General features: G+C 40.6%; 1 protein-coding gene across 1 annotated transcript; it reads left to right on the top strand.

Annotated features, from left to right (window-relative positions):
- The first annotated feature begins 276 nt into the window (after positions 1-276).
- On the top strand, positions 277-4,810 carry Zfp42 (ZFP42 zinc finger protein). Its single transcript, XM_021647610.2, has 2 exons — positions 277-340; positions 3,897-4,810. Exons 1-2 carry the CDS (start codon positions 277-279, stop codon positions 4,808-4,810), a joined length of 978 nt encoding a protein of 325 aa, XP_021503285.2.
- Positions 4,811-21,562: the final 16,752 nt, after the last annotated feature.

The following is a 21,562-nucleotide window of genomic DNA, read 5'->3' as shown; positions in this document are numbered from 1 at the left end:
TTATTTTTGAGGCAGGGTTTCACCTAGCTCAGGCTGGGCTCAAACAAACTGTATAGTTGAGGATGACCTTGAACTTCTGCTGCCCTGCCAGGGTTGCAAGCCTGTACTACCACCGTCATTTTATGCTATGCTAAGGATTGAACTCCCGGCTAAGGGTACTCTAGTGAGCATTCTACCAACTCAGCCACACCTTCAGTCCACATTTGCCGTTTTATACGCTTATGAAGAATCTGTGCCATAGCGGGTGTAGATTGTATGTTTATTTACTCATGAATCATGAGCAGTGTGTCAGTCCTAGCAGTGAAGTTATGTGGCCCCCTGGAGAGTTCCACATGTTCAGGTATGTTCAGGGTCACAATTCATTTTCTTTTATGTTGGTGTAAAGCAGTCACTTGGTTTTTCAAGACAGGGTTTCTTTGAGTAGCCCTGACAGTCCTGGAATTAGCTCTGTAGACCAGGTTGGCCTCAAACTCAGATTTACCTGCCCCTGCCTCCCAACTGCCGGGGTTAAAGGTGTGTGCCACCACCCCCTGGTTAGTGGTCACTATTTTTGCAGTGTGAGTTGTAAACTGTTTCTTCCTTTTTATTCCTTTTTCACACACTACTTCATGACTGCAGATTCCCCCTTCCCTTCCTCCCACTCCCCTCATCACCTCCTCCACTCTCCTCCAGTTCTACTTGCTCCTCTTCCATCTCCCTTCAGAAAAGAGAGACCTCCAAGGGATAGCAACTGAACACGGCATAACAAGACACAAACCCTCACATACCAAGTCTGGACAAAGCAAAGCCAGTGGAAGGAAAAGGATCTCAAGAACAGACTCAAAGTGAGATACACCCCCATACTCCCACTGTTAGGGGTCCCACAGAAAACGCCAAACTAAACAACCATAACATGCATGCAGAGTACCTAGATAACCCATTTGGGATACATGGCTATTGCGTGGCTGTTGCCTCAGTCTGAGCAACTATGAGCCCTGCTTAGTTGATTCTGTGGCTGTGTTCTCCAGGGGTCTTTGACCTCTCTGGATACTACAATTCTTCCTACCCTTGTTCTGAGGGGTTCCCTGAGCTCTGTTCAACGTTAGGCTTTGGGTCTCTACTTCTGTTCCCATAAACTGCTTAAAGAAGCCTCTCTGTGCATATAGCAGAATATCATTAGGAATCATTTCATTGACTTTGTGTGTGTGTGTGTCTGGTTCTACCCTAGGTTCCTGGCCATCCAGGCAATGTCAGACATGGAAGACTTGTCTGGTACAGAAGATGGCCATTTCAGACCCCATTTCCCCCATTACTAGGAGTCCTCAATAGGGTCACTGTGGTAGATTCCAGGAAGTTTCCACTGCCATAGGTTTTCACATCACCCCCAAATGCCGCTTAGCTCCAGTCATCTCTTCCAGTATGCTTTCCTTGTCCCCCTCTCCTCAACCTGATTCCTCCTGTTTCCATCCTGTCAGTCATCCCCTGTCCCCCATCCCCCGTCTCCCATCCCACCTCACCCCTCCTGACTCCACAAAATCTCTTTCCTTTTCCCAGGGAAGTCCATGCATTCCGCCCAAGAGCCATCCCTGTTCCTCAGCCTCTCTGTGTCTGGATTGTAGACAGCTAACTAGCAGCTAATACCCACTTATAAGTGAATACATACCATGTTTGTCTTTCTGGGTCTGGATTGCCTCAGGGTTATTATTTTCTAGTTCTATCCATTTGCCTGAGAATTACATGTCTTTTTTATAGCTGGGTTTCAATTTTTTGTTGTTCTGTTTTTGTTTTCAACAGTAATATTCTATTGTGTAAATGTACCACATTTTCTTTATTTTTCACTTGAAGGACATCTACATTGTTTCCAGGTTTTGGGTGTTCTTATTAATAAAGCTGCTATGAACATAGTTGAGCAAGTGTCTTTGTGGTAGGATAGTGTGTCTTTGGGTATATGCCCAAGAATGGTATTCCTGGGTCATAATAGATTCACAATTTCCTGAGGGACCTCCATATTGATATCCATAGTAGCCTACAAGTTGCAGCAATGGAGGAGTGTTCCCCTTGCTCCATATCCTTGGCAGCATGAGCTGTCTCTTGTGTTATTGCTCTTAGCCATTCTGACAGATGTAAGGTGTCATTTCAAAGTAATTAAAGTGTTTCTTATCTATTTGAGTAAAATTCTTCTCCTGAGAATTCTCTGTTTAGATCTGTACTTCATTTTTTTTTAATTGGATTTTTTGGTTGTTAAGGTCTAGTTTCTTGATTTTTTTTTTAAATATATTTTGGATATTAGCCTTCTGTCAATGTGGGAAAAAAATCCAAATTTTTTTTTTTCCATTCTGTAGGCTGCTACTTTATCCTATTGAAATGTCCTTTGCCTTACAAGAGCTTTTCAGTTTCATGAGGTCCCATTTACTAATTGTTGCTCTTGGTGCTTGCACTATTGGTGTTCTGCTTAGGAATTTTCTCTGTGCCAGTGCACTCAAGGCTATTCCTTTTCTTGTATCCGGTTGTGTCCATAGGTGTATGACAGTCATCTGGGTCTTTGATTCAATTTCATGGTCCGTTTCTGGTTTTGCTTTTCGGGTTTTATTGGTGTTGTTTTGTTTGAGACAGTCTTTCTGTGTGGTGCTGGGATTACAGGACTGTGCCTCCTCTCCTGGCTCTTGTTTCTGTTTCTATGCCAGTACCATGCAGTTTTTTATTACTATTGCTTTGTAGTACAGCTTAAAATCAGGAATGGTGATGCTTCCAGAAGTTCTTTTACTGTACAGGTATTTTGTTTTTACATATGCAATTGAATATTGTCCTTTCAAGGTCTGTAAAGAATTGCGTTTTGATGGCGATTGCATTGAATCTATAGATTGCTTTTGGTAAGATAGCTATTTTTGCTATGTTAAGCCTACCCATCCATGAGCATGGGAGATCTTTCTGTCTTCTGATATCTTCGTTTCTTTCTTCAAAAACTTGAAGTTTTTGTTGTATATGTATTTCACTTGCTTAGTTAGGGTTACCTCAAGATTATATATATTATTTTATATGTAATATATTATCTTACATATATATATATATATATATAATGGCTATTATGAAGGTTATTTTTTTTCCCTGATTTCTTTCTCAGTATGTTTCTCACTTGTATATAAGAGGGCTACTGGATTTGTTTGTTTGTTTGTTTGTTTGTTGCTCTTGTATCTAGACAGGTGTTTCGGGTGTTCCTGATTTTATTGGCATTGCTTTGAGTATAGGCTTGCTGTAAATTGCCTATGTTGAGGAGTTTCCGTGTATCCCTAATCTCCAAGATTTATCATGAAGAATGAATTTTGTCAAAGGCTTGTTAGCCATCTAATGAAATGATCAGGTGGTGAACCATTGTGCACATAACTTTAGTGCATGTGTGTGTGTGTGTGTGTGCGCACGTGCACGCACACACACTTGAAGGTGTGACTTGCTGGTGGAGGTCAGGACAATCTTGAGTTCCTTCTTTTCTACCACGTTTGTCCAAGGATCAAACTCTGCTGAGTGGTAGGCAATTTCCTGGTGAGCCATCCCACTGCCCATAACCATTTACTGAAGACATCCCCACTCCTTGTTTGTTTGGTTTGGTTTGGTTTTTTGAGACAGGGTTTCTCTGTGTAGCCTTCGCTGTCATAGGCTTGCTTTGTAGACCAGGATGGTGTCAAACACACAGAGATCTGCCTTCGCCTGCCTCCCTGAGGCAGTACTGCTGGGAGTACAGGCTGGGATTACAGGGTAGAGCCGCCATGCCAGGCTTGAAGTCCCTTTGTTACAGTGGCTCTAGTATTGGAATATATTTTAACTTAAGGCTCTTTCTTATGTAAGGCAGGTGTTTGCCTGTGGTGACTTTTTTGGATCGATCAGGGCTGCCTTTCAAGAAGGAAGCGGCTAAGACTACGCAGTGGAGCAGATGAAGAAAATGGCAGAGTCAAGTGGCCAGAACAGCCCTGGGGGAAGAGCCCTCAGAGCGAACCTAAAACAAGACGAGGAAAGGCAAGGCCCGAAGACTAGAGTGGAAACTCCATACATAATGTACGCCGTCCAGGATGAAGATGTGTACAGTGGGGCCAGCCCCGCCGCTGAGGAAGATGACTTCGTTGACGGTTACATAGAGTGCATCGTGATGGGGGAGTTTTCTGAGCCCGTTTTGGAAGAGGATTTACTCTTTAAATCCTTCGAAAACCTAGAGCAAGCTGAACAAGACCTTTCTCGCCATGTTCTGGAAGCGAGTTCCCTTCTTGAGTGTTCTTTGGAATACATGACAAAGGGGAGGAAACAAGAGGAAAGAGAGGCCAAGCAAGAGCTGCCTCAGCAGTTTGTTGGCACGACCTCGGAACTTGGGTGTTCCGAGCCCAGGAGCAGCAGGCAGCTCCCGGGTTTACCGGCTCATAAGCAGCTTGCTGGGTTTTCTGGAGGGAAGCCAAAGGGTGGGGAATACAGTGCTGTGCTGCCGACACTGGAGTGCCCCCACGCCGGGTGCGAGAAGAAGCTGCGGGATAAAACTGCCCTGAGGAAGCACATGCTTGTTCATGGGCCCCGGCAGCACGTGTGTGCGGAGTGTGGAAAGGCTTTTATGGAGAGCTCGAAACTAAGGCGACATTTTCTGGTTCACACTGGAGAGAAGCCATTTCAGTGCACCTTTGAAGGGTGTGGGAAGCGCTTCTCGCTAGATTTCAACTTGCGCACGCACGTCCGCATCCACACGGGTGAGAAGCCTTACATGTGTCCCTTTGAGGACTGTCAGAAGAGGTTTGTTCAGTCAAATAACATGAAGATTCACATCCTAACCCATGCAAAGGCAGGGAAGAGATGCTGAAGACCAAGACAGAATGTCCTGGGGCTGGGCAGTCTGCATGGGGAGTCATTGGACATCCATGCATTGTAGATTATTGTTTGTAGGGAAGGATTCTATGGCTAAGATAATTTTGCAACTCTAGGTGGTGTACTTTTATTTTTTTTATACTTCATTATACAATTTTAAGACCTTTTCTTTATATTCTATAGTGTAGTTCTAACAGAAAAGTCAATGATGAAGTCAATTCAAAAGCATAATCTTTAGTGTATATGCTACATTATTGAATGTGATGGGCTTTTTTCCATAGTTCATAGAAAATCACTGATTTTTAATTATGCAGTTCCTAATTGCCTAGCATTTACTTTTAAAGGTGTGCTTCATGGTAGATGTGGTAATCCTAACAAATAAATAACTTTGGCAGTAGTTAACAAATGAATGCTTACTCATTTTTAAATTAAAATATTTTTGATTTTTGTTTTTCTCGTTGTATCAAACTATAATATAGTTGAATGTAAATAGTTATAAGCTAAAGTTGGTCCATCTAGAGATTTCAGGTGTTTCAAAATAAAAATATGAAACTCCAGAAATGGGTTAAATTTCTGAAGAAAAAAAAAAAAAAAAGAAACACCAGTCTTTTGGGGAAAAGCTGTCAAAGCTATTTTGATATGATTTGCAATAGTGCTTTATAAAATTTCTGAAGTTCCTCGCTACAGTGCCTCAAATGCCAGAAATGCATTCTCTTGTTATGGCCAGAAATGCATTCTCTTATTATGGAGGCTAGGAAGCCACAGGTCCCAAATCAAAGGGTCACACCAAGATTTTGTTTACCTGCTGTACCGGAGTCACCTAACATCACTTTGTTTTCTATTCAGATTTCCATTATACTGAGTAACAAACCTGAAGACCTCATCTTAATTACTTAAAAAGACCAGATAAGAACACATTCTGATTCTGGTTCTGAGGTACTGGGTGGTAAAGTTTGAATATGTGATTTTTTTTTTTTTTTTTTTTTTTGAGACAGGGTTTCTATCTGTAGCCTTGTCTGTCCTGGACTCACTTTGTAGACCAGGCTGGCCTCAAATTCACAGTGATCCGCCTGCCTCTGCCTCCCTGAGTGCTGGGATTAGAGGTGTGCACCACTGCCCAGTTAATGTGTAAATTTTAAGGAGGATACAAACCCATAAATTTTGTGCAGTACTCTTGACCCAGTTAAAGAATTTTGTTTTCAATAGATGGTGCATGCTAGGGAAGGAATTCAAAGTGGTTAAATATGTACAAAGAGGAAAAGGGAGCTGGAATAAAAGTCTGACTATTTTAGGATTTAACTGTTTATACAAGTAGTATAAATGAACAATCAAAGACTGGCCAGAAAATAAACAGCCATCAAACTTTAAATGTACCCCTGACTCACTATTCAATGTCCATAATTTGGCTTTGTTAATAATGCCATAATCCAGTTTAGTTAAAATGCCACTGCATTTTGAAGATTTACCATACCCCTGGAAATTACAGTACATCTTTTAGAAAAAAGAAGGAATGAAGATTAATCTTGATTTTTTTTTTTTTTTTTTAACAAATGACAAAATTTAAAATAGACATATCTTTAAAAATCAGGGCTTACCCAGGGTCAAATAGCTAGGGAAAGGGGATAATGGGAGAAGAGGGAGGGTGGGTAGGACTGGGAGGAGATGAGAGATGGGGCTGCAGTGGGGATACAAAGTGAATAAATTGTAATAAATAAATCTATAAATAAAAAAAATAATAAAAATCAGGGCTTGCATTTTGACTTCAGTGTGAAGTTATTGCTAATATGTGCTATGAGAGAATGTCAACTATTTAGGATATATTTGTAGAGCAGTTCTGCTACCATTTTATAGGAATGTGGATCCTGAGACTCCAGGTTAATATCAGTAAACTAGTGTACAAAAGCCATCCATAAATTTCAATTTTCTTCTAAAGCAAACACCTGCATCCAGAACTTACGATGAGTTTAATCAAGGTGATGGATCATGTGTCTGTCTGGTGTTTGCTTTTGCAGCCTTGTGTCTGACTCAGTCCTTTATGGATTCTAGTTTCAGAGTGGAGATTAAAGACCAGACAAAAGATGCTAAGATTAGGGTGCAAGCTCTTCAGAGCTGAGATTCAGAAGGATCAGATGAGCTCTTCTTATAGACACTGGTCTGCTGGATGTTCCTTTCATGAGAAAAAGTCTCCAAAGTTACAAGATGTTCATACCTGGATTTTTGAGGCTTAGAAAATACGGATGAAGCAATAGGCTAGCCTGGCATTTCTTCTTTAAGATCTTTTCTCCCCAAAGATGTAGATGGAATGGCAAAAGGGTAGGAAAGTGAAGATAATGCCAACCAGTCTAGATATTAAGGGCTCACATCTAAAATAGTTTTCTGTGGTTTATTTTGTTTTTCTAATTTTTATTGCATTGGTAGTTTTGCCTGCATTTAGGTCTGTGTGAGGGTGTCAGATCCCTTGAAACTGCAGTTACAGACAGTTTGAGCTGCCACATGGGTGCTGGGATTTGACCTGCTGTGGAAGCACTATTTCTCCATCTTTTTTTTTTTTTTTTTTTAATTTGTGATGTTTTGCTTTCTCGTGTGTGTCTGTGCACCATGTGAGTGCAATGTCTGCAGAGGCCAAAATGGAGCATTGGATCTCTTGGAACTGGAGTAAGTGCTGGGAATTGAACCCAGGTCCTCTAGAAGAGCATCCAATGCTAGGAACCCATAAGAACAGACATATCACAGGCATATTAGATTGCTAGACTTTCCTACACAGCTGAAAGTGTATTTTGCCAGCTTCTGTTTGTTCTCTGCTTCCCTACTTCTGGTGATAAAAAGAAAACAATTTTAGTGTATTTGGTTTTCTTTGTTTTAACACAAGTATTTATTTTTCTGTTGGTATTCATTTTTTTTTCTTTTAATATAGTGTCCTCCAGGACTTTTCACATTACAAAAGGCTGTCTCCCCCTTTTTTATGGCTTTCTCTGTATCCCTTCCTGTCCTGGAACTTGGTCTGTAGACCAGGCTGGCCTCACAGAGATCTGCCTGTCTCCGCCTCCCAAGTGTTAGGATTTAAGGTGTTTACTACTACTGCCTGGTGTTGTTTATGAGCTGTACACCCTCCTCCCCCTTAAACACAAACAATATACTAGTGTGTGTTGCTTCTATATGGCTATTGTGAACAATAAAGGAGTCTAGGTATAAGAATGGCATGGCTGGGTTACATGGTAGTCCTGCTTAGTTTTTGCTTTTTGTTTGTTTGAGGACCCTCCAAGCTATTTTCCAAGGATTCCGCTACATTCTTCACAGTTTCAAAGGGTTCCCTCTCTTTTGTGGGGATGGGTTTGGGCTTAGGCTCGAGCCCGGGCTCTGTAGACATGCCTGTACTGGAACTCACTCTCTAGACCAGGCTGGTCTGTAGACCACGCTGGCCTCACAGAGATCTGCCTGCCTCTGCCTCCCAAGTGCTAGGATTAAAGAAAGGCATGTACTACCACCACTCCAACAGAAGGGTTTGTTTTTCTGTACTTGCTTCCCATCACCTTCATGACTCAACAATTAATAAAGCACTTGATCTTGCAGAGGGCCCTTATTTGGTCCAAGAACATGGATGGTTCTCAACCACCCACGAGTTGAGTTCCAGGAATCCAACATTCTTTTGTGACGTACAAGGGCACAGGCATACACATGGTTCACATGCAGGCAAAACATGCATAAAATAATCTAAAACATAAATTTCAAAAAGCCATCCTCCCTGGTATGAAGCAAGAGCACTATGATTTTCTTTTGAATCAGGCTGTCAGTCCCAACAAGACCCAAACAAATTTCAGTAGCCAAGGGTCTTGAACTCTTGACCCCTGCGGCCTCCATCTGATTACAGGTGTGAGTCTAATTGTTTAGGTTTTATTATAATTTTACTTTATTTGCATATTATGGGACTTGCCTGGAAGCATTGTATAGTCCAGCCAGGCTTGAAATTCTCAGCAATCCTCCCTTCTCAGTCCCAGAATGGAATGCTGTGATTACAGAAGTAGGATAGCTTCCCTGTGGTTAGAATTTGCATTTTTGCATTTCTATGTCCTTTTTTTTTTTTCTTCCCCACCCCACCCCAGACAAGGTTTCTCTGTATCCTTGGCTGGCCTGGAAACACAGATCGCCTCCTCCCGAGTGCTGGGATTACAGGCTGCTGAGATTGTTGGTTGTTAGCTGTGGACAAGCTCTTTAATTTTATAGAATTTCACTCATTTTTTTTTGTTGTTGGTTTTTTTGTTGTTTACTTTTTGTTTGGGGGGGACAGGATTTCTCTGTATAGCACTGTTCTTGAATTCTGTAAACCAGACTGCCCTTGAACTCACAGAGATCATCCTGCCTCTGCCTCCTGAGAGCTGAGATCAAAGGTTGTGCTACCACTGCTTGTCTGCTGCTGTTTTCACTATTAATTCCTCCCACCTATATGCAAAAGCTGATACTGCTCTTCAGAGGACTCAGAATCTTCGCCCAACACCCACATCAGGCAGTTTAAAACTGCCTATAACTCCATTTCCAGGTGACTCAACACCTTTTGGCCTCATTGAGCACCTGTGCAAATGTGCACATAAATATACACATAAATAATCTTTTTTTTTTTTTTTTTGTGAAGGAGTAAGTTTTGCACACGAACCATCTACACTGCTCTTCACCAAGGAGAATTTTTGAGACTGGATCTCGCTCTGTAACCTGCCTGGCCTGGATCTCACTATATACCACCATACCCAGCTTGTCAGGTTTCTACATTACTCTCTCCTGCGGGTGTATGCATGTGCAGACATCCATGTGCACTTGTGTAGTGATTACCCCATGCACTGGCTCTGACTGAATAAACTGCATGATTACATCCTGGGTTGGACACAGAACAGTGCAAGTTACATTAAAAACCCATTATATTTGCAACTCCAAGCAAGGGACTATAATTAAAAGGCAATTGGATGAAATTAGCTTTAAGGGTACAAGAGTTTAAGCAAGCTTTGGTAAATGAATGTTAATGGTTAGCATGTGGGTTTTATTAGGGTTTTTGCTCCTTTTCTCTGTGACCCCAGAGTTGGATTTCTTAGATGTCAGCGGACCAGATATGAAGAACACCTGTACCAAGTGTGCTTTATCATATGGCTAAAGTCATATCCATAAAACAAGCTAACATAACTTTTGTGACTTTAGTAAATCAAAGGTATTAGGTAGGCTTCAACGATGCCCCGGGCATTAATAAACTATTCTTAGCACTCCTAAGATCATAGTTGTGTGCCATAAAAAGACAGTACATGCTCTGTACAACTCAAAGTGATGGTCATAAAATACACATACAAATCAAAGACGCTGTAAAACTGGGAAGAATTTTGATAATCATCACCATTAAATGTCAAAATGCTGCACACAGTGTATGTAATTACGCCCTGTTTTCTAAGAAAATTGCTACATGCACAAACTGCTGATGACTAAGCATGGTGAAATTTCTATGTATGGAAATGCTTTGTGGTTTCTCAAGACGGCTTTCTAGAACTTTCCACTCTTGATTTACTGAAGATGGCAGCAGATTCTTTGCCATTCCTCTAATGAAAACCTAAGGTCTCATGCCTGTAATCCCCAGGTCTTCTGGAAGGTAAGGTGGAAGGATCATGAATTCAAGGCTGAACTGAACACCTTAATGAGACCTCGTCTTAAATTTTTATAGAAGAGAGGGACACTTCAGTGGCAGAGCTCTTTCAAAGCCTTTCAAAGGCTCTCCACTCATTCGTACCACAAAAAACAAGCAAAACCAAAAAACAAGAATAGAGAGAATGATTATTATCTTTAGGGCACTGGGTACTATCCCTAGTACTTTGAATAAGAGCTGAGCTTCTGGATGTGTCCACTAGCTTAATTATCCCACATTATATTCATAAATCATTACATCACTTTGTACCACAAGCTTATCCAATCAAAAAACATAAGTAAATGAAGATCCAATTTGGGGCATTCTTTGGTTTTGTGGGGCTTTTTGTTTTGAGACAGGATCTTGTGCATTCCAGAATGGCTTAAACATAATACATAACTGCAAAAGACCCTAAACTTTGAATACTCCTGCCTCCTCTTCCTGAGTGCCTAAGTGTTCCACTGTCCAGTACTATGTGCTCTAGGGATGGATGCTAGAAACGCCCTCCACCAGCTGTGCCCAGACAGATAGATAGATTTTTTTTTTTTTTTTAAGAAATATATTCAGCCTGAAGTGTGCTGAATCTGGGATCCAGCCCCTGGTTGTAGAGGAGTGACTGGAATTTCAAGTTTACTTCCTTGATGTAGTTCAAAGTGATATACAATAATTGGAGAGTTCCAATTACTGGCAATTAGACTGGCAAGACTGTTAAATTTGGTGTGTGGTATAAGGAAACTGCAGCTGCCTTTACCAAAACTAAAGCTTGTCTCAAGACTAGAGCAGGGATAATCTCCACTTGGGAGGAGGAGTTTATCTCCAGCAAGCTTGTTCGGTGCCCTGAGCGGGTCGGGTCACCTCTCCTTCAGAGAACTCCCAACGTTACTGTTGCCACCATCATTGCCTTTAAAGGCCATGCTTCCCTTTAACATTCTGACCCAAGCCACAGCACCACGCTCCTTGATACTTCTCAGTATTAAAATGGAGAGGAGACAGGAACATTTAAAGAGCCCCTTAAAGGGAAGAAGGGAGCAACTTATTCTTCTCAGGTCACAGGCTTAAGACGGAGCCACTGGCTTTTGTTTTTTCTCCTGGTTTGCTCAGTATGTTTCTTTCCTCTCCTGAAAGTTTATATTCACAAACCATGTGAATTCACATTTCACTTAGATGTTAACAATACAAGCAATTTGGCAGCTTCAAAATAAAGATAAATGCACATACTTAGGGGCTGAGGGGTGAGCAAACAGGAGCTTGTATAGTTAGGGCTAGCCCTGCACTTGTTGTGTAGTAGGCATTGGGTTTGAACTTATGATCCTCCTGCCTACACTTCCTAAGTACTGAAATTACAATGATGCAACACCATCCCTCAATTAGTACTGGGGATCAAAGTCAGGGTTTCATACATGCTAGGCAAGAATTCTGCCTGCTGAGCTGTGTTCCTGTATTCCTAGTCCGTGTGTGTGTGTGTGTGTGTGTGTATGTGTGTGTGTGTGTGTTTGGTATGGCCTTTTTCTTCTGGAACTCCTCCAGGGGACTAAATGCATTGGAGTATTTAAACTCCAACATGGAAGTGGAGCACAAACACAAGGCACAACTTTGTGGAGGCTGGCAAGGGGCAGACTCTGAAGGGCTCATCCACCATCTTAATGGCTAGGACTTTACCTTGTAGTCAATAAAGTAAGCATAAGAGGGATTAAGCAAGCAAGGGACATGATCAAATTCACTTCTCAGAAAAGTCATCTGAGAGACAGGCTGAAGATGGATTGGCAAGAAGGAAAACAAGCAGCTGTTGCAATAACCCAGAGGAGAGGTGACAAGTCTTACTGGGCTTTATATTTCCAGCACAGATATAGAACACAATAAATGATTAATGGATGTTTAAATGAATGCTTGACTAGACATAACTGAAGAGATTTCCAAGCAGCAGTAAAAATAGAAAAATGACAGATGCCCTAAGCCCAAAGTCAGCAATATACAACAATCAAAGGACACACAGTCCAACTATAAATGGCCATAAAGCTTGAGTAGACAGGTCACCAGAGAAGATACACAAATAGCCAGTAGACATAAGAAAAAAAATGTTTATTGGTGTCATTTGGGAAATGCACATCAAAACCAAATAAGAGCCACTTTGCATTCACTAACAAATGTTTGCCCAAATGTGGAGGAAATCAGACCCTCAGCTACTGCTGGTGACAGCCACTACAGTCACTTGTGAAGTCATACATGAGATATGAGGCATCCCGAAAGCTCTTGATTGGCCACGGGCATCTTCCCCACAAATGCTGGCACTCTGCGGTTGACAGCACATTTGAGCTGAGAATGATGGAACCATGTAGATGGTATTGATCATTTTAAGAATGTTAGCACTCGTTTAGAAATTTGGCAGTCATCCCCCTCTCCCAGATGTCACTGTGGACTCCCAGTCAGCCCTTCCTCATGTCTTGCAGGGTTAGGAAAATACTTTGTCTCTGTGAAGACCTATAGATTATATAATTGTTCAGGCTATAAAGTATGAGTGCATCCTTTACAATTTTTTTTTACAAAAAAAAAAAATGCAGAGTACTGCTGACAGGCACATCTAAAATAGCAGGTGAGCCTAAGCAAGTTTTAAGAATTCATTATTAATTGACACATAAAATTGAGTAGATTTCTCATGTACAAGGCATTGTTTTGAAGCACATATATTCCAGTATTCTTTGTGGCTAGAACTTGTAAGGTACAGTTCCAACAATTTTTTGACTATACAATATGAACATATGCTTTTATTAACCACAGTCACCCTCCCATTAAATCTTTGAATGAAGTCTCCTAACTTCTCTCCGGTAAAAATTTCCCCACCCTCTCCATCCCACCCATCCCTTGTCATCAGCATTCCACTACTTCCCACTCAGTTATCAGTTGAATGTTTTTAGATACAATGTGTCCATGTGATCATGTTCAATCTTCCTGCAACTGGTTTATTCCATAGCATAGTGTCTTGACAGGTTCATCTATCAGGCCACAAGTGGCAACTTCTGTTTTAAGTGTAATGGTATAACATCTGCCTACCAGTCAGTGTATAGATGTCCCGTTTCCTTTGTACAGTTGTCTCTGGATGGATAACTGAGTGGACCTGAAATGAATAAGGTAACACCATTTTGTTTTGACTTAATTTGTTTTAGACAGTTCTCAGCTCTTTACTCCCTTCCCCTAATAGACATGTCTGCCTTGGCAGCACCTTTGGTATTTTTCTGTATGTGAATCATAGTACTAACCATCTGTATTAACCAAAATAATGAAAGCAAACTAAAATAACTAGAAAAGGTAGAAGCTGTAAGATATAAGTCAAAAGTAATTGGCAAAGTATGTCTAAAACAATTATTATACTCTGCTAGGAATGAAGAACCATTCAAAGTTATTCTGACCCTCATCATACATTAATGTAAATTATTGTCTCTGGTTTTTTCTTTTAAAATCTTTGTACCACTGAACCTGGACTCCAAGAGACTCTGTAGATGCACAAGCCTACCCTTGATCTGGCCACTAACAAAAACAACTTTTTATTCATACTTATACTTTGCCATATTTCTTTTTTAAATTATATTTTGTAGTCTTTGAAAAATTCTTACAGTGCTGGGAGGTGGTGGTGCACATCTTTAATCCCAGCACTCTGGAAACAGAGACAGGTGGATCTTTGTTGAGTTCAAGGCCAGCATGGTCTACAGAGTAAGTTCCAGGACAGCCAAAATTACACACAGAGAAACCCTATATCCAGAAATCAAAACAAAAATTCTTACACTTGTACAATGTATCTTGATTATATCCACCTCCCAATTCACCCTCCCCCATACCAACTGCAACCATGTCTCCCTCCCAACTTCATGTCTTCTTCAATATTATTACCCTAATCTGAGTTCAGGCTTTAGGAGGCTGAGGCAGAAGCATATTGAGTTGGACACCAAGCTGGGCTACATAGAGATACCCTGTCTCAAAATCCAATAAATAAATGGGTGGGCACCATTTTGGGGAATATATTCCTAAAAACTATTCATTTTAGGGGGTGAAGAGATGGCTCATCAGTTAAAAGCACTGGCTACTCTTCCAGAGGACACCTAGGTTTAGTTTATGGATCTAATACTCTCTTCCAGACTCCGTGGCCACTGCACACCAGTGGTACACAGGGATAACCCACAAGGAAAACACTCTTACACATGAACTAGAAATAAGGGGCTAGAGAGATGGCTCAGTAGTTAAAAGCACTGTTTGAAAAAAAAAAAAAAAAAAGCACTGTCTGCTCTTCCAGAAGTTCTGAGTTCAATTCCTGGCAATCACATGGTTGCTCACAACCATCTATAATATGATCTGATGCCCTGTTCTGGCATTCGGGTGTACATGCAGATAGAGCACTCATATACATAAATAAATAAATCTTTAAATTAAATAAATAAAAATAAAATAGAAATAAATAAAATTCCAACTAATCAGTTTCATCAAATGAGCATTAAGGTCAAATTTGTGTGTTATGCTAAATATTGTACAATTGTGGAGTGTGGTAATTGAATAGGGATAGCCCCATAGATTCATGTGTTTGAATGCTTGGACCACAGAGCATAACACTATTAGGAAGTGTGGCCTTATTGTAGTAGATATGGGCCATGTTATAGGAAGTGTGTCACTGTGGAGGTGTGCTTTGATGTTTTATATATGCTCAAGCCATGCCCAGGGACACAGTCTCCTTCTGCTGCCTTTAGATTAAGATGTAAAACCCTTAGCACCTTCTTCAGCACTATGTCTGTCACTGTGCTGTCATGCTTCCCACAATGATGATAATGGACTAAACTTCTGAAACGAAACCAGCCCTTTTAAGGAGCTGCCTTGGTCATGGTGTCTCTTCATAGCAATAGAACTTTAACTAAAACATGGACAGTGTGTCAGAGGTACAAGTGAGGAAAGAAAATCTTGGAGAAAGGTCATTTTGAAGGAGAGAATTTCTAGATGTCTGGGAAAGGTAGCTACTGTAGAGCTAAGGAGGAGCAAGAGTAAACAACAGTTTCTCCATCTGGCCTTGGGGCTGTGTGGGGAAATAGAGAGTGGCATCTTGAGGTTAGCCGGGTACCATAATGGATTGTGATACAATTAAGACAGAAATAGGACTGCAGAAGAGCATCAAAAAGGAGAGAGAACCAGATAATTTATTGTAAGAATCTTTCCATGCAAGTTGAAGGCGAAAACTCGCTGTGAAAGTAAATCTAATGAATTTAGCCAAGGAAGCTGAGGTGAACAAAACTCCAATTCCAAAGAAAATCTAACTGTTGTAAAATAAGCATAAACAAGAAAGGAACACAGTGCTGGAACAGGTGAGACATAAAGGGATCTCATTACATTTCACTCGGCAATTGACTAGTACATCTGACAAAATCACAACTTGGAGACAAATCAAAGCTATTTTCTCTCTAGCAGTCGAGTATGTATTTGCTGGAAGATAGACATAATTAGGAATGTCCAGCTAAGCCCCTGAAATAATTAGGGATTCAAAGGCCTGCTATCTAGAAACTTCTCTAGCTGAAGAAATAACCATAGCACTAAAGGAGCTGACACGCCATTTATTAAAACAGCAGCCAACTAAATGTGTCTCCTTGCCTCAAGGTTACCTTATAAATCAACTTAGAGGGGCAAAAACCTTGTAGGAGATCTGTAGGAGGATGAACAGACAATTTAAACTATTAAAGTTCTAAAGCGCATATCTTACTTACAGAAAGAATGAGATTCAAAGGGGTGATAATTAACAGAAATTAACACAGCTGGCATCCGGCAAATTCCAATTGTAAAGATCATATAAATTGATTTATAGTGTTCCCGTGTGACTAATGAAAGTAGATTGGTAGCCATATTGTTCCAAATGATTGCATTACAGAACATTATCACTTCCAAGAACTGCACATTAATAATAAAATTCTTATTGCCGAAGAATAAACAAAATAATAATACGGGATCAACATTTGAGGTTTTAGCATTCATTTCTTGTTATTAAATATCCTTCACATACTAAATACGTGATTAAAAAGAAAATGCTAGATAGCACCAGTTCTGCTCTTTTATTTTATCAGTCCCCAGGAAGAAAGAGAGGGTTCCAGAGCTTCCTGGTGTCAGCACTTAGAAAGGTTAATTATTCATCCAGAACAATGAGGAAGCAGCCCTGGACTTAATTGGACACATGCTTCTCACTTTTAAAGATAAGGGAGTGGATAATGATGTCCCTTTTGTGTCCTTCTGAAAGAAATATGCGGAGCCGATAATGTCTCGCATAAGTCTTAAAAGATGAAAGTGCACAGCCTCGCACTTTTCACAGATCACTCATTAACAAACAAGATCAGAAGCAGTGTGGTCTCAACAGAGCATGATCCGATCCGTTCACAGCAGTAACAGATGATCAAACTTCAATATCTCACGAACTGCTCAGTTTGACATCCTAACCTCCAGAGATTAAGGGGAAAGTGATATATGTCAAGTTTTATTTGGAGACAAAAAAAGAAAAAGAAAGAAAAAAAAAAAAACTGGTTCAAAAAAAGTTGAAAGAGGATTATTATTATTATTATTATTATTATTTTTAAGGAGAAGGGGTGGGTAAAAATAACATTACTTCAATAAATTATCATCCAGATTTTTATAGAAATGGAGTGATTTTTTTCCCCCCTCTGGAGCAAATAAACTACCTCAACAATCACCTCGGAAAGAGGTGAGGACATGGCTCAGCCTGTAGGGCGCTTGGCACACAAGTGTCAACACCAGGGTTCCAATCTCAAGAACCACATAAATGCTGGCTGGGTATGGTCGCCTCCCTGGAACTCTAGCACTCTGAAGGCAGAGACGGGGACTCTCTGGAGTCAAGTGGCTAGCCAGAACACTCAGATCAGGGTGCTGTGGTTCAACAGAGAGAGCCTGTGTCAGTGAATGCAGTGGCGGGAGATCGGGGAACACCCCTGGGGCCTCCGTGTGCACATGCATTCATAGCACTCACAGGAATGTGCACACACATGCAAACGCAAGCTGCCCATGCAGACCTTCAAAAGAAAACAACTATGACAGAAAGAAACGAAATCTTTTGTTTACCCTGGTATTTTCACGGCTTTTTGTAATGTCTTAGCATATAGAACACAGAGCTGCCTATCTGTTGAGTTAATTAACTATATGTTGGAAATTCAATTTTTAGAGAGGGATGAAAAGATATTCTTAGAGTAAAACTTAACGTCCTCAGTTTTTTTTTTTGTTTGTTTGTTTCTTGTTTTGTTTCAATGTTTCTTGTTAAAGTATTAGATACAGAAAAATACATTTACATCTCTCTAATCTACCACAACTTTCCTTCCCTCCCTCAAAGGTAGCCATTTTTCTGACTGGGTCTCCTATAGGTAGCAAATGAGAAGCACATCAATTTGAGCCATTGTGAGTTCAACTGTAATCAATATTCTGCTGAGGAACAAATGTGCAAGTTTCTTCCACATCTAACTACAAGTATAATAACTCACTGTCTGAGTATGAATACGACCTGCCTTCGAATATATTAGCCAATTGCTTTTCAAAGTGAGAGAAATTTTTCTATAAAGAATTGCCTTTCTCCAGGCAGTGGTTGTGCATCCCTTTAATTCCAGGATTCAAGAGGCAAAGACAGATGGATCTCTGAGTTCAAGGACAGCATAGTCTACAGAGCAAGTTCAAGAACAGCCAAGGCTATACATAGAGACCGTGTCAGAGAAAAAACAAAAGCCTCCCTTTCCTCTCTCTCTTCTGTAGCACTCATTTTTAAACTTTGTTTTATTTGGGGAGTTTAGGCCTCTACCTCCCTTCTACCAGGGAGAAGGTTAGTGGGGAGAAGGGGGCGCAAAACCCTTTATTTCTCCTGGCTGTTTAGTGTCTATGGGTTCTTTTAGGGCTATGCCAATTCTCTGATAACAGCAAAAGCAACAAGCAGTCTCCTCCAAGCCACTGTACCACAAAGCGTTTCTCTCCATCTGTCTACCATCTGCTCCAAACCAGCCCACCGTCAGTTTCCGGTCACTCCAAAATGCAACTCCACCACCACCACAGCATGCCACACCTTCTCTTTCTGGGCTCTCACATTTATATCCTCAGAGCACTAGACCATGCCTTCCCACAGCCATCTGAGGCAGGCCATTGCCAGATGTCAACAACCACGCCCTGCAAGACACAGTTATCAGCTGTGGACAAACCAAAACCCAAACTATTTCTTTAGCCAAACATTTATTTGCTTATACATAAACAAGTTCATACATGTATTATCCCAAATACTATTGCAAAAGCCTGTCACATAGTAGGTACACAATAAATACATGTCAGGTAAATGAATAAATTTCTGGAAATTATTTCTGGTAATCTGTTAGCGAATGGCCTGACATTAGACAGAGTAAGTAGCCCAGAAAAGATACTGCATTGTTTTGTCTATTTAATGTGATGGCTTTCTACAGAAGGCACATACAGATTGGAACATTTGTCTTATAACTACACTGCCAATGTTCTTTATTTTTGTTTTTTAATGCCGTACGATATCTTAGTGTGTTCTTAAGTTAAAACAGATAATGAAAAACAACTCTCTATAATGTATTATTCTACATTTTACCTTTGTATATTCAATAAACTGTAATTAGTACCAATTATAGATGGCATTTTCTTATTTATTTATTTATTTGTTTATTTATTTATTTATTTATTGTTGGCTTTGGTTTTTCGAGAGAGGGTTTGTCTGTGTGTAGCGCTGGCTGTCCTGCGGTTCTGGAACTCTATTTGCAGACCAGGCTGGCCTTGAACTCACAGAGATCTGCCTGCCTCTGCCTCCCAAGTACTGTTAATAAAGATGTGCACCATCACACCCAGCTAATTGGCATTTTCTATGTTTCAGGATTTTTAAATTTAAATTCTATAGCAACAAATTTTTTTATGCTTTGCAAAAAAAAAATCAAGAAAGGCACATATAGAATGTTATTTACATGAGTGATGAACAAGTTATCTACCTTTTTTTTTTCTGTTCATTGGTCTTTTGTTACTATAACAAAATACCTAAGAGAATCAGATTAAATTTCGGTCCATGGTTAATTGTTTCTATTTCTTTTCACCCAGTATATCGTGATAGCAAATGTTTAGGGAAACGAGCTGCTAATTTCATAGTTGCTGGGAACAAAAGCGAAGGATAAGAAGCGCCTGGAATCCTAATGGCATCATTACTAGGCCCTACTTCGTAACTGTTCTGCTGTTTTTCAGTAGCACCAACCACCAAGCATCAGGGCTTTAACCCAAGGACCTTTGCCCGGACTTACCTAACCCAAAACAAATTTCAGTAAAACCCAACTTCTCTTCATTATTTTTGATCTTAAAAATTATGTCCGTCCGTTTTCTTGCATAAGAAACACTAGGTCTACGGCTAGGACTGTAACTTTGTTTTTAAAAACACCGATGGCCAAGGAGTTCTCAGGCCTAGGAAACAGCTTGCCGCTATTGTCATGCTGAAGGAACGTCACCTAAAGGAAACACAGCAGCTGTGGCTGCCACTGAAGAAGTCCACAGTCAGGCGAGTCCGCCTTTCAGCAAGGTGAAGGGAGGTGGGGGTGGGGACGCCAACCGCTAGTTATTGACAGGTGGGAGGCTGCCAGGGGGAGAAAGAATCAGTGTTTCTTTAGGGCTGTGGCCTGTGGTAGACTGACCTTGATCCAGCGCGCGGTGCCACGCCCACGCACTGCGTGAGTGGGCAGCGCTTATTAGATTCAGCCGTGGTGGTATAGTTTGTTTGTTTGTCTGTTTGTTTTTCTTTCTTTCTTTTCGAAACAAGGTTTCTCTGTGTAGCCCTGCCTGTCCTGGAAATGGATCTGTACACCAGGTCTTCCTCTGCCTCCTGAGTACTGGAATTAAAGGTGTGTGCCACTGCTCCAGATTTTCTTTTTTCTTTGTTTGTTTTGTTTTGTTTTGTTTTAAGAAAATAATGAGTATATATATATACATATATATATATAAAACATTAAGTTGAGAGACGTGAAAGGGGAAATCTGCAAGGAGTCAGTTGGATGAGGACGTTGGGGAATGAGCATGATGAACTACATGTATACAAAATTCTCAAGGAGGAAAACTTATATATAAAAAAAAAAGACATCTGCCAGTCGATGGTGGCACACACCTTTAATCCCAGCACTTGGGAGGCAGAGGCAGGTGGATCTCTGAGTGTAAGACCAGCCTAGTCTACAGAAAGAACTCTAGGACAAACAAGACTACACAGAGAAAAGAAAGAAAGAAAAGAAATCTGGTAAATTGTAATGTAACAGATGTGACCATGAAGCTTGTTGACTGGGAGATTAATTCCAGGGCACCTCTCGTTTGTAATCACAAAGACAGTGACACACTTCCCTTTCTTTCTTTCTCTGGCCCTCTCCCCATCACTGAAATTTCTAAGTCTTAATGAGTCCAACCTTTGGAGTCTAACTAATTGGCACTAAATTGGTCCCTTAAATAAACTTATGTTCATCAAAACATAATAAAGGACACTGCAGGGGACCATCAGCCAATACATTAACCACTGGGACAGGAGTGGGAGTTATACTAAATAAATAGCCTGGTTTCTTCAAAACCCAACGAAAAGGGGATGGAGGGGACGTTGCGAAGGTTTAATAGTCGCTATCTAACAAGCAAATAGTATGTGTGAGACTTGCTTGGATTTAGGTTGAAATTACTCCAAAAAGGTATTTCTGAGATAATCAGAGGGATCTATTCTACACACTGACAAGCCATACAGGAATTATTATTAGTTTTTCAGATCCGTAAATCCGACTGCAGTTCTGTTGTATTAAAAGGTCATGCTTCTTGAACTTGGTTTTAGCGCACTTAGTAGTGTGCTTGCCTCGCTTGCATGAAGCCCTTGATCATTTCCTATTTCCACCGAAATCTGGTGTCGTGAAACATATCTTTAATCCCAGCACTCAGAAGGGTGAAGCAGGAAGATTGCCATGAGCTCTAGGCCAGTTTCTTCTACAGAGTGAGACCTCGTCTCAAAACAACAAAAGAAACAACATAAAGAAAATTTCTCATCTCTTAGTAATGCATACTGGTGCTTTGATGGAT

The sequence above is a fragment of the Meriones unguiculatus genome, chromosome 4 (genome assembly GCF_030254825.1).
Source record: "Meriones unguiculatus strain TT.TT164.6M chromosome 4, Bangor_MerUng_6.1, whole genome shotgun sequence".
In the NCBI taxonomy this organism is placed as follows: domain Eukaryota; kingdom Metazoa; phylum Chordata; class Mammalia; order Rodentia; family Muridae; genus Meriones; species Meriones unguiculatus.
The sequence above is the reverse complement of the archived record's forward strand: the minus strand, read 5'-3'. Positions and strand labels throughout refer to the sequence as shown.

Coding starts and splice junctions, on each gene's coding strand:
- Zfp42 (XM_021647610.2), top strand. CDS start 277: ATGAGCAGTGTGTCAGTCCTAGCAGTGAAGTTATGTGGCCCCCTGGAG. Junction 341..3,896: donor GGAGAGTTCCACATGTTCAG/GTATGTTCAGGG, acceptor AAGACTACGCAG/TGGAGCAGATGAAGAAAATG.